The sequence below is a fragment of the Opisthorchis viverrini genome (genome assembly GCF_000715545.1).
Source record: "Opisthorchis viverrini unplaced genomic scaffold opera_v5_83, whole genome shotgun sequence".
In the NCBI taxonomy this organism is placed as follows: Eukaryota; Metazoa; Platyhelminthes; class Trematoda; order Opisthorchiida; family Opisthorchiidae; genus Opisthorchis; species Opisthorchis viverrini.
Window position 1 is genome coordinate 1,186,770 of NW_008751739.1, and position 13,567 is coordinate 1,200,336.

Sequence of the window (13,567 nt, forward strand, 5' to 3'; positions counted from 1 at the left end):
ATATATATATAGACAAACCTTACGGTTGTACGGCAATGAGGCGTCAGTGCCAACACTGATGTTGCTGTCTTTGATGATGGTGATGATGATGATGACGATGATGATGACGAGAAGAGTGGATGCCAGATATAAGTAGCATGCATTGAAATTGATTTTCGTCCACATCGCTGAGCTTCAAACGCTCGCATTCTCGATTGACAAGTGTTGTAAAGCCGACAAATGATCCTTCACGATGATGATGACGAGAAGAGTGGATGCCAGATATAAGTATAAGGCATTGAAATTGATTTTCGTCCATATCGCTGAGCTTCAAACGCTCGCATTCTCGATTGACAAGTGTTGTAAAGCCGACAAAGTCATGATCCTTCATGACCAATTTAAGGCATTGGTATCCGATGTTGAACAAGGACGTGCTGTTGCCAAAGATTTTCGTAAGGGTCTGGACAGTGCTATCGAAGCTGAGATCACTGGGCTGTTTAGGAAGTGTGTAATTCGTGTAACTGTTATGCTCAAGTGTGCCAAGTTGCCTAAGTAACAGCCGTACTTTCCACGGGTCATCTTGCTTGGCAAAATCAACTTTGAATGTCTTGGTACCTTTTGAACCAAGAGCCGAATGTTCGATCTGCATCCGCGCCAAACGTAAATTCGGTGACAGAATTAGAGACAGAGTCTGGAGATGAAATCGATGGTTGATATTTGCTGCCTTCTTGATCTGAATACTCATATTTTTGGTGAGCACTTCTATGATTTCAGTTGCGTGTGCTCAAATTGTTTTTGTTGCTGCAGTTTCGCCTGCGCAAACTGCTTTTGCTGGTGTTCCAAAATCACCTGAAGTTGATCAGCAGAAATTGATTTCGTGGGAAACACGTCGCCAGTACTGTCATGGACGCTAGCTGAGTGATTTAGGAGCTTGAGCAATTTATTTCTGTCACGTTGATAGTCTAGTTACTTGAGTGGGAAAACCTCAAAGAAGACAAAAGACACCAGATGAAGATCAGCTGCATTGCAGACGAACCAATGGAAGGAAGAGCGCTGCGGCTCAGTTGGCTACAACAGAGAGAAAATGAAATCTCAATGAAATATTTCAAAGGATAGAATTGTTCGTTAGGAACTGACCGTCCAACAATGACTGTCCTCGAATTTGGATCTGCTTTTGAGTCCGTTGATCGTCAGAAACTATGCCGGTGTCCGGCGATGAAGGGTGCCCTTTCTGAATTCTGACCTTTTACGCGAGTTCCATAGGCATCCTTCCGTAATGTGGGTGTCCACAGCAAATTCCTTCCTGAGTTTATCACATTCAGTGGTGAAATCTGTTGCTCTTTCTCTTCAACATCGTCGTTCACGCACTGAGTGAATCTTCTTTACCTGTATCTTACAGCTAGAAATCGAAATGCTCTCGGGTTGTTCAATCACGGGCATTCAGTACGAGGGCGATATTGGTCTTAGATCAGACCTTTTACAAACGCAAATCGTTCTCAACAACCCTAATAATAATGTCAACAACAATATCAATAATAACAATAATTCACGGTTCGGTATGTGCTTCACATCCTCAAAGTGTAAATCGCTACTGCAAGACTGGGTGAGAGTACACTAACTCATACTTGCGGGGGAAGCGATTGATGTCTATCTGGTCAGCCGCAGAGGTCCCGGTGGACTGGTGGATGACGAACTCGCCTCCCAAATTGGGAAGTTTATGGCAGCGTTTGTGTCACCGACGTGATGCAATTTGGCTATCAAGGAGTGTAAAATGCTGGTGTTCTACCTTATGGATGAGAGACATGGCAGCTGCGCACAAATCTGCAGTTGGCAGCCGGTGCCCCCGAAACATTGGTCAGGTAAGATGGAAAATTATATCAGAAATGCTGAGGTACGTCAGACGTTTTCACCCAAAGGCCACTCCCCCTTAGATCAGCTGGCCACACTAAATAGGTCACGCTGGTTAGGCCACTACTTCAACTGTTAGAGGACCATCTGCCTCGTCGAGTCCTCTTCATCCAGTCTTGAATCGGATGGAGACAAAAGAGCAGCGGTCAGCTCAAAATTTGGCAAGCGGTCAACTTAGTCGCGATTGATGGGGACCCCGGGACGAGAAAAACGTATGGTTATGGCCATGACCGACATGGCTGCTACATAGCCAATGACCCCCAAGCTATCGCCCTCACTACGTGGCTCCCACGCTCCCTGCAACACCGAACAAACAGAACCTTTGGCCTTCAGAAACAACACATACCGGGTTGCCTACCACATGAAGTAAGGCAGCTTATCTTGTCCGAATTATGCTTCACGTCTCCTGAAGATGTGGGTTTTAAAGCCACTTGTGTGCTAGCTTGATAAGAATATTTAACTTGTGAATCAGAAGCGTTCTTAATGCCTAAACGTCTCTTTACCAATATGGGTGTCTCAAGTTAGCGAACGCGACCCTAACCATTCACCAAATCGGTCACACTACTTGTCTATCTGGTCAGCCGCAGAGGTCCCGGTGGACTGGTGGATGACGAACTCGCCTCCCAAATTGGGAAGTTTATGGCAGCGTTTGTGTCACCGACGTGATGCAATTTGGCTATCAAGGAGTGTAAAATGCTGGTGTTCTACCTTATGGATGAGAGACATGGCAGCTGCGCACAAATCTGCAGTTGGCAGCCGGTGCCCCCGAAACATTGGTCAGGTAAGATGGAAAATTATATCAGAAATGCTGAGGTACGTCAGACGTTTTCACCCAAAGGCCACTCCCCCTTAGATCAGCTGGCCACACTAAATAGGTCACGCTGGTTAGGCCACTACTTCAACTGTTAGAGGACCATCTGCCTCGTCGAGTCCTCTTCATCCAGTCTTGAATCGGATGGAGACAAAAGAGCAGCGGTCAGCTCAAAATTTGGCAAGCGGTCAACTTAGTCGCGATTGATGGGGACCCCGGGACGAGAAAAACGTATGGTTATGGCCATGACCGACATGGCTGCTACATAGCCAATGACCCCCAAGCTATCGCCCTCACTACGTGGCTCCCACGCTCCCTGCAACACCGAACAAACAGAACCTTTGGCCTTCAGAAACAACACATACCGGGTTGCCTACCACATGAAGTAAGGCAGCTTATCTTGTCCGAATTATGCTTCACGTCTCCTGAAGATGTGGGTTTTAAAGCCACTTGTGTGCTAGCTTGATAAGAATATTTAACTTGTGAATCAGAAGCGTTCTTAATGCCTAAACGTCTCTTTACCAATATGGGTGTCTCAAGTTAGCGAACGCGACCCTAACCATAGGGATTCGTCCATTCACCAAATCGGTCACACTACAACCAAAATTTGCAAAAAAAATCGTTCAGCTGTAGCATCCTTTCGGTGCCCAACTTCCATGCCACCCGAAGGTTGCAGGAGGGCTGGGATACCGCCAGGTTGCCCAAGCCTAGACAGAGGAAGTCGAGAGGCACAGGTCGGGTTAGAACCACGGACCTTCCGGTCAGTGAATTCACGCTCTAACCACTTGGGCCATCTCGCCCCCATCTTGCGAAAAGCTTCGCAACTAACTACATATGCAAAATGCTCTGTAAGACCTGGCACTACTTCCTCGGCCTGGGCAACCGGGAAGTATCATTTGCTCACACAGTTCTTTGTCCATCTGTGTTCTTCCCAAACCCCTTTGCACCAAGCAAACAAACGTCGCTCGGTCATCTGACTGTCAGTTATCTGGCCCCTGGACCTTATGCTTCCCGCTGCCTATTAACAGTAAACGAAATACCACTGCGCTGTATCCACGAGATCCTTTCTACATAGGAGTTTTAACGTCCGTACTTTGTCAAACTGGCAAACCAGCAATGCTCACCGAGACCTTATGCTTCCTTTAAGCTGATGTATACCGTGTCCTTAAAGTACGCATACAAGACTCAAGGGTGGCTGTGCAACTCAGAGCGCCCTGGATGAACTCAGCTCTTTCACATTTCTTCCTCCGTATGTCCAGTGATGCAAAAGCGATGACTCGTGGAATATATAGCGTGGGGGCTGCACCCAACCCAAGAACTGAACACGCTTTGCTGGACTGGGTTCCAGTGAAGTCGTCTTTGCTCCGTCTGGTTATCTAGCTCAATCAAGCTAATTGCCTCAACATAAAACACGTGACCTGTTCGTAGTACTTGCATATACCTCAACGGACTGCAGTTCTGGCATCGAGAGTTATCCGGGTTCATTCCTCAAGCTGGAAACACTGACAGTGATCCTTGCGGGCGATATGAATGCCCAAGTCCGTCGTCTGAGCTCATTGGTAGTGAATCTCAGCGGTCGATTCAGTCAGTGCTCACCGCGCAGACAACAGGGCGATTCCCATAGTTGTGTGCTGATTATCAACTGCTTCTCGGCAGTACGAACTTTCAGCATAAACGCCCGCATCACGTGAAGTGGGACCACCGAGTACAGATCAGTCGAGGGCCCAGTTGAGTCACGTGACCATCAACCGACGTTGGAGAGCCACAATTCAAAAGTAGCGTTGCTTCTGGGAGCACGCAACTTGGTCCCGATCACGTCATGGTGAGGGCACGCCTGACAATTCGCTTCCCTTCAGGCCCTCACAAGTCATGGAGAAGCATGCTGATCCACCATCTCCAGAGAACTACCATAGCCCAACAGTATCGATCCGAGGCAGCTCAACAACTCACTACAGTACCGGCAGTGAGCACAGTGAGTAGATGACGAATGGCAAAATGTGAAAGGAGCTATGCCAGTGGCGCCAAGTCATGTTTGTCCGACTCCCTGATACACCAGATATCGACGAGATCGCTAACACTGGTTGATGCCAGGAATTCAACACCAGCAGGTAACGAGTGCGAACCAGCACGCAAATCCCTAAAAACACCAAAAGTGAAGAGCCTGAAGAGATGTCGAGAGCTCTGGTGGACATCGAAAGCCCAAGAAATCCAGAAGGCTTTTGATAGCAAGAAAGGCTGTGTCCTGCAGCAATTAATACGATCGACTGGTCATACGAAAGCCACAGTCAGTGAAACAGTAAGTGAAGAAGCCTGTTTATTAATTCACTCACAGAAACCCTGACTGCGGTGATAGGCTGAACACTTCCGAAAAGTTAACTGGCCTCTTGTAACACGGCCTCGGGAGATAGTGAATACGAGGGATTGGAACGTAAGCTTTACTCGTCTCTAAGAAGGAATGAAGTAGGATGAGAAACCTGGCTGCTGCATGCTGAGGTAAAAAAATTCAGTCGTTGAGCATACAAATCATTCAGCTATAGCACCCTTTCAGTGCCTACCTGCCATGCCACCAGAAGGAGACACGAGGGCTGGGATGTTGCCAGATCAACCGAGTCCAGACAGAGGTCGGTGCACTGCCCGAGTCTGATGGGAACAGCGGATCACTAAGGTTGAAGTACGTCGACTGGTTTCGGAAGAGATAACTCAACCACGATAGATGAACTGGTCACACTCCACAGATGGTGCCGCCTTGGTCATGTGCTCCGCACACCAGCCGGTCGACTTCCTGAAAGAGCCCTTTTAGCATAAACACGCAAAGGTGGATTGCCCCGTAGTATACACCATACTGGTTTTAACCTGGTTCCACATGCTTAGGTACTGCTAAGCTAAGGCCCAATGGTTAGGTCAATGGTTAGAGGTCTGACAAACACAATCTCCTGGCCCTCCAGGTTGGAGTTGGAACATGTGGTGATTTACTTCGTAGAAATGGTAATGCATTTCCGCCAAACACCGCTGACTTGAGGTTAGGCTTTTGTGCAAAGGCTTTGGTTGGACCCTAATCGTCCTCCTGTCTAGACGCCATGACAGTATCCCAGTCCACGTACAAACATGATACCTACGTCTAACAATAAACTCATGCCACATCGGCCTTCGCATGATACCATCAGTCGGGTCGCCTTACTTGCTGCATACAGCAGAGTGGGTAAGTGAAAATAGGCTACTGCTGACACCTCCCTTCCTTCTCTTTCACATACTCCTTCTATCCCCTTTTCCCACCCTATTAATGGCTCTCCCCTTGTAGCCCTTTTCGTCTTACATCGGTTTCCTATGCGGTATCTGCCCGTCACATGGCACCGACATCCTCAGGTATCTTCAGGTATCAATCTTCAACCCTCGACACCCAGTTTATCTGGCCGCCTTTAGTGTCCGCCCTGTGAAGCGAGCAGGACAACAAGCTGCTGTTGTTTTCACACTCGACTCGCTTGAATGTGTGCCGTGTGGGAGGAACAGGAAGTCAAGATGCAAGCACACTGATTGAGCTAACTGCCCCATCAGTCTCCGCCCGTTTTCGGCTGCGCAACTCTGGTGATCCCGAGGCTGATGCGGCAGGATGTGCAGGGGTTATTTTCCTGTGTCGACATGGATTGGACTCGGTACCTACGGATAATGGCGAACGATTGTGTCAGCTGTGTGCTGATCCCAGGCTAACTTCCGAAATAGCTGATGTCGTCTGGCCACATAGTATCCTCCAACGGCAGGCCGGCCACAAACTCAAATCGACCACATTGCCATCAGTTACCGATGGCGTGGATCAATAAATAACTGCCGGTCGTTTTGGAACACATTTTTGATTCCCACCACGCCCTCGTCCGGAGTCACTTCTCCCTTCGTTTTGCAGGGCCGCGCAAGGTGCGGACAAATCGCCTGATAACTGAAAGACTGGTAGATCCGGACGTTGGACGAACTTACCAGAATCGTCTTCTGGAGTCTCCTCCAAAGGTTTCACCATCAGAAGCGAACTCATACTGGGACGACGCTGCTAGCTCTTTGCATAGAGCTGGGAATTTCGCCTGTGGCACAGCACTTCCAGGCCCACTCAAGCACTGGATATCAGTCCGAACAGTGGCACTCCTTAGATCCCGGAGAACTATCGCAGCTGAGCATAACGTGAGACGACGAATTATCAGATGTCAAGTGAAAGTGAGCGTGGAGCCGACCGCGAATTATGTATACACAGAAAGTCATTATTGCCTGAAGATTATTTCGGTTGATCTGTGCAACCGGCCCCCGGAAACCACCTGTGAGCGGAACCATCAAGGATCAGAATAGAGTGATCATCTCGAATAAGGAATAACGCCTCGACCGTTGGGTCGGATGCTTCGAACAGCAATTACCACGGCTACCAGTTGACACCTATCTGAAGCCCACGGGTGAGGTAGAACCCTGGACAATGGACGTGGAACCAGCTACGACCAGGAGGTTTGACTGCATATGTTCTCTCAAGTGCCACCGATGCTCTGGTCCAGATGTCCCACCCACATTTTTCAAAGATGGCGGTGAAATCCCCAGTCAGCGCTTACCTGGTCTGTTTGCTTGCATTTTGGACACTGGAGAGTGTCAGTGATAGTGCGCATTTTCAAAAAAGGGGCTCGTAGTGGGTGTAGCACCCACAGGAATATCAGCTTGATCCCGGTCGTGACGGGACTGTTGGCGTCAATTGTGCTTCGTCGCCTTACGCTAGTTCGTGAAACACTGACTTGAGGGCAGCAATCGGGACTTTGACTTGTTAGGGGTAGTGTTGACCAAATCTTCACTCTTCGTCAGGTGCTAGAACGCCATACGTATAGGCGACCCACACTTCTAATGTTCCCGGATTTCCAAGGCGCATTCGACTCGGTTGACCGGTCTGTTCTTCTTGACACGCTTGCCCACCAAGAAATGCCCCGGAAGTTCGTGAACATAATAAGCTCTTTGTATTCTCAGACTTTCGGACGTCAGAGTATACCGTGAGCTCTCCAAAAGCTTACGTACACAAAGCGGTGTCCGGCAGAGATGCCCTCTCTTTCCATTCCTGTTTAACTTCGTGATAAATGAAACCAAGAGACGAACACTGGAAGGTCTCCGAAACTCCGGCGTTCAAATATCCTGTGACGAAAACCTCGTCCATCTAGAATATACAGACGAAATCGTTCTGACCTTCGGAAAGGACAATGTCCAAGAGTTTTTGGATGAACTGAGCAGTTATCCCGCCCTTTGGTATGCACTGTGCACCCACAAACTGTAAGGTCATGCTCCTGAGTATGCAGTAACTGAACACGCCACCTCCAATTCAGAGAGAGGTACTGGATGTCGTGGAGATTTTTACGTATCTTGGAAGTTGTATTAGTTTTCTGATTGCAGTGTGACAAATGAGGTCAAAGCACGAATCCGCAAGTCTCAAATCGCGTTTGCCAATTCGAGACACCTATGGCGTCAAAGTGGTGTATCCCTGAAGCTCAAAAGACGTGTGTAACAAACTACAGTGTGGACTGTTTTGTTTCATGGCTGTGAGACTTGGCCTGTTCAACCAGAGAAACTGAGAAGTCTTCAGCTGTTCGACAATCGTTGTCTCAGAATCATAGCTCGCGTGGGTTGATGTCGGTGAATCCGTAACGAGGCAATTAGAAAGCGAGTTTGTGCAAAAGATACCTCCATTGAGGAAGGTGTGCAGCATCAGAGGCTGCTGATGAGACATGTATTTCGTCCACTTACCATCGTTTGCCGAAAAGTACTTTTTTCCATGCAAATTCAGAGTGGTGGAAGCAGAAAATTGGCCAATTCTTGAGTTGGCAGAGAAGTATGAAAAAATCACAAAACATTTGGGTGTTGTTGGCGCTACTCGCCTTCCAGGATGGGGACTGAATGATCCTCACGGAGCCTGTTTGGGGACGCTGCAGGATTTGGCTGCCTATCGATGTCACTGGCGATCTTGCTGTTTCTATCCAGACTGCCTGAATGAGTGTTTGAGGTGTAGCCATCTCGGAATGATCGTAGTAAGCTAGGACTAAGTCCCTTCCCGGTCCACCTTTATTTTTTTCTTCACAATAAGGCTTTTAAATAAATCCTGGTTGTAGAGCAGCGACGCATCGATGTCGGACACTGGTGTCATGTTGTCGATGATGATGAATGATGATGATAAGCTAGTAGACTCGGAATTCAGACAACTGATTCAGAAGTGGTTCCTAGAACGCCTACCGGTCGATGTCGGATGTGACCAGACACTGGGGAGAAATATTCATAACCCTACTCAGAGCCTGAACATCTGTTTGCAGTACAATCCAGCCAACCTAATCCAAACATTAAAACTCTGATAGGACCACGCCTTTGATGGAGGCCCGACGACAAATTCCCGTTGGCTGCAAACACAACTCCACTCGACGTGTCACCCGACACCAGGTGAAACTGAGTGTCATTGCAGACCGAGAAGCTTGGTGGACCCGAAAGGCCGGAAAAACGAAGCAGGCAAAAATGCTGGAGACCCTACAAGCTGTTTCACTTGATTTGTTCGACTAGTCCTCGGAAGCTACTTGTTACTAGAGGCCAAAACGGCTATCTAATATCCAACAAGGCAGAGCGCTTAAATCGTTGGGAACAGTACTTCGAACAAGAATTCGGTTGGCCACTTGCTAATATCGACCGGAATCTTGGCCTTCAACAGACTGTGGGCACGGAGCAGCCTTCAACCTCGGAAGTATTCGAGTGTATATCCCTACTCAAGTATCATCGTGCTGATGGTCCCGACGACCTTCCACCTAATCTGTTGAAGGGTAGCTTTCTGTTTCTTAGTCGGTGCTTGATTAGCCTGTTTGAGTCAATCTTAAATAAGAAAACCGTCCCAGACAAGTGCGACGAATCGAAAGTAGTGCCCATTTTCAAAAAGGGTACTTGCAATGAATGTGATAATCACAGAGGTGTTGGTTTGACTCGTGTTGTGGCAAGGCTTCCGGCGTCACTGATTCTTCGCGGTCTTACGTTGGCAGTCGAAACCTTGACTCGTGAGAACCAAGCAAAATTTCGAACGGGTAGAGGCTGAGTTGACCACATCTCTACACTCCATCAGGTGTTAGAGCAACGTCATAAGTACGGACGAGTCACAATCTTGGTAGTCCTTGACTTCAAGGGTACGTTTGATTCTGCCGATCGGTCAGTGCTGTTAATTACACTTGCTCAACAGGGTACGACCGGGAAGTTTGAACATAATCCGATCCCTATATCCACATACTTCTGGGTGAGTGAGCGTGTATGGCGAACTCTCCAAAAAGTGGTGTCAGATGAGGATGTCCACTCTATCCATTCTTGTTCCACTTCCTCATTGAAGAAATAATGAGGCGAACGCTGAGCGGTCTCCAAAACCCCGATGTTCTAATTATCCCTGGTGGGATCCTTGTCGATCTGGAGTACGCAGATGACATTGTCCTCATCTTTGAAGACCAAAGTGAAGCACAAGTCCAGTTGAATGGACTGACCATAATCATTCCATCTTTCGGCATGACCCTAACACCCTCGAAGTCCAGAGTGATGTTTCAGAACGTACAGCCTTTGAACATAAAACTTACAATTTAAGAAACTCCGGCGTTCAAATATCCTGTGACGAAAACCTCGTCCATCTAGAATATACAGACGAAATCGTTCTGACCTTCGGAAAGGACAATGTCCAAGAGTTTTTGGATGAACTGAGCAGTTATCCCGCCCTTTGGTATGCACTGTGCACCCACAAACTGTAAGGTCATGCTCCTGAGTATGCAGTAACTGAACACGCCACCTCCAATTCAGAGAGAGGTACTGGATGTCGTGGAGATTTTTACGTATCTTGGAAGTTGTATTAGTTCTTATTGTAGTGTGACAAATTAGGTCAAAGCACGAATCCGCAAGTCTCAAATCGCGTTTGCCAATTCGAGACACCTATGGCGTCAAAGTGGTGTATCCCTGAAGCTCAAAAGACGTGTGTAACAAACTACAGTGTGGACTGTTTTGTTTCATGGCTGTGAGACTTGGCCTGTTCAACCAGAGAAACTGAGAAGTCTTCAGCTGTTCGACAATCGTTGTCTCAGAATCATAGCTCGCGTGGGTTGATGTCGGTGAATCCGTAACGAGGCAATTAGAAAGCGAGTTTGTGCAAAAGATACCTCCATTGAGGAAGGTGTGCAGCATCAGAGGCTGCTGATGAGACATGTATTTCGTCCACTTACCATCGTTTGCCGAAAAGTACTTTTTTCCATGCAAATTCAGAGTGGTGGAAGCAGAGAATTGGCCAATTCTTGAGTTGGCAGAGAAGTATGAAAAAATCACAAAACATTTGGGTGTTGTTGGCGCTACTCGCCTTCCAGGATGGGGACTGAATGATCCTCACGGAGCCTGTTTGGGGACGCTGCAGGATTTGGCTGCCTATCGATGTCACTGGCGATCTTGCTGTTTCTATCCAGACTGCCTGAATGAGTGTTTGAGGTGTAGCCATCTCGGAATGATCGTAGTAAGCTAGGACTAAGTCCCTTCCCGGTCCAACTTTATTTTTTTCTTCACAATAAGGCTTTTAAATAAATCCTGGTTGTAGAGCAGCGACGCATCGATGTCGGACACTGGTGTCATGTTGTCGATGATGATGAATGATGATGATAAGCTAGTAGACTCGGAATTCAGACAACTGATTCAGAAGTGGTTCCTAGAACGCCTACCGGTCGATGTCGGATGTGACCAAACACTGGGGAGAAATATTCATAACCCTAATCAGAGCCTGAACATCTGTTTGCAGTACAATCCAGCCAACCTAATCCAAACATTAAAACTCTGATAGGACCACGCCTTTGATGGAGGCCCGACGACAAATTCCCGTTGGCTGCAAACACAACTCCACTCGACGTGTCACCCGACACCAGGTGAAACTGAGTGTCATTGCAGACCGAGAAGCTTGGTGGACCCGAAAGGCCGGAAAAACGAAGCAGGCAAAAATGCTGGAGACCCTACAAGCTGTTTCACTTGATTTGTTCGACTAGTCCTCGGAAGCTACTTGTTACTAGAGGCCAAAACGGCTATCTAATATCCAACAAGGCAGAGCGCTTAAATCGTTGGGAACAGTACTTCGAACAAGAATTCGGTTGGCCACTTGCTAATATCGACCGGAATCTTGGCCTTCAACAGACTGTGGGCACGGAGCAGCCTTCAACCTCGGAAGTATTCGAGTGTATATCCCTACTCAAGTATCATCGTGCTGATGGTCCCGACGACCTTCCACCTAATCTGTTGAAGGGTAGCTTTCTGTTTCTTAGTCGGTGCTTGATTAGCCTGTTTGAGTCAATCTTAAATAAGAAAACCGTCCCAGACAAGTGCGACGAATCGAAAGTAGTGCCCATTTTCAAAAAGGGTACTTGCAATGAATGTGATAATCACAGAGGTGTTGGTTTGACTCGTGTTGTGGCAAGGCTTCCGGCGTCACTGATTCTTCGCGGTCTTACGTTGGCAGTCGAAACCTTGACTCGTGAGAACCAAGCAAAATTTCGAACGGGTAGAGGCTGCGTTGACCACATCTCTACACTCCATCAGGTGTTAGAGCAACGTCATAAGTACGGACGAGTCACAATCTTGGTAGTCCTTGACTTCAAGGGTACGTTTGATTCTGCCGATCGGTCAGTGCTGTTAATTACACTTGCTCAACAGGGTACGACCGGGAAGTTTGAACATAATCCGATCCCTATATCCACATACTTCTGGGTGAGTGAGCGTGTATGGCGAACTCTCCAAAAAGTGGTGTCAGATGAGGATGTCCACTCTATCCATTCTTGTTCCACTTCCTCATTGAAGAAATAATGAGGCGAACGCTGAGCGGTCTCCAAAACCCCGATGTTCTAATTATCCCTGGTGGGATCCTTGTCGATCTGGAGTACGCAGATGACATTGTCCTCATCTTTGAAGACCAAAGTGAAGCACAAGTCCAGTTGAATGGACTGACCATAATCATTCCATCTTTCGGCATGACCCTAACACCCTCGAAGTCCAGAGTGATGTTTCAGAACGTACAGCCTTTGAACATAAAACTTACAATTTAAGCAGAACCACTGAAGGCTGTAAAGAATTTTACGTATTAGATCTGACGGAAATGTGTCTGATGAAGTCAGTGCACGAACCTCAGAGCCCGAATCACGTTTGCTAATTTGCGTAGCTTGTGGCGTAAAGAAGGCATATCACTGGGTCTTAAAGGTCATGTTCGCCAGTAAATCACCGATATTCGTGGTGATCCTGTAAGAATGGCCTGCCTGAAACAACGCGGGAGTGACTCGAACGGATGCCCCCCCTACCCACTGGTTCTTCAGACATGAATAGCAACCAGCTTGGGAAACCTTAACAAAAACCTACAAAACGCGCCTGTGCAAAATCTAGTCTATCCATTTACAGCATGAATACTGACCTGGGGTGTTATTGCCACGCGTTTCTCGCCGGCAGATAATTCTTTCGGCACCCCAATTGCTATGTCCTTGTACGGAACTCCAAGGGCTTCTTGTGTGGCAGCCGCGGGAGCAGCGGTACTTAAGTATTTCTTCGAAAAGAACAAACGACTGTGGTATCCTCGCGCTCCTCTTAGCCTGAGAGGCAATTGAATCCCACAAGCATGAGTCATGCGATTTGCAGGACACATGATGTGGCGCGCCGACGCGAAATGCGGGAGCCAGATCAAGTCCTCGAACGTCCTTGGAAAAGGTCGCAGACCTTGAGTTTGTAGTGTCTGTAATCCGTTGTCACATTTACCATTCTACCTGAACTTAAACCACACTTTGTAACTGTCGTTCACATTGTATCATGAGGTTTGTTTCAATGTTACGAATACACAATCTTCCGGGGCGA

At 47.7% G+C, this 13,567-nt stretch overlaps 1 protein-coding gene across 1 annotated transcript in view; it reads right to left on the bottom strand.

Moving 5' to 3' along the window:
• The window catches only part of T265_04810 (hypothetical protein), a gene marked incomplete at both ends in the record, with an annotated part of 61,051 nt that extends 47,650 nt beyond the window's left edge, over nt 1–13,401 (bottom strand). Inside the window, one exon of the mRNA XM_009169648.1 lies at nt 13,134–13,401. Within this exon, the coding sequence (XP_009167912.1) occupies nt 13,134–13,361 (228 nt within the window). The remainder of the gene's footprint in view (nt 1–13,133) is intronic.
• Nucleotides 13,402–13,567: the final 166 nt, after the last annotated feature.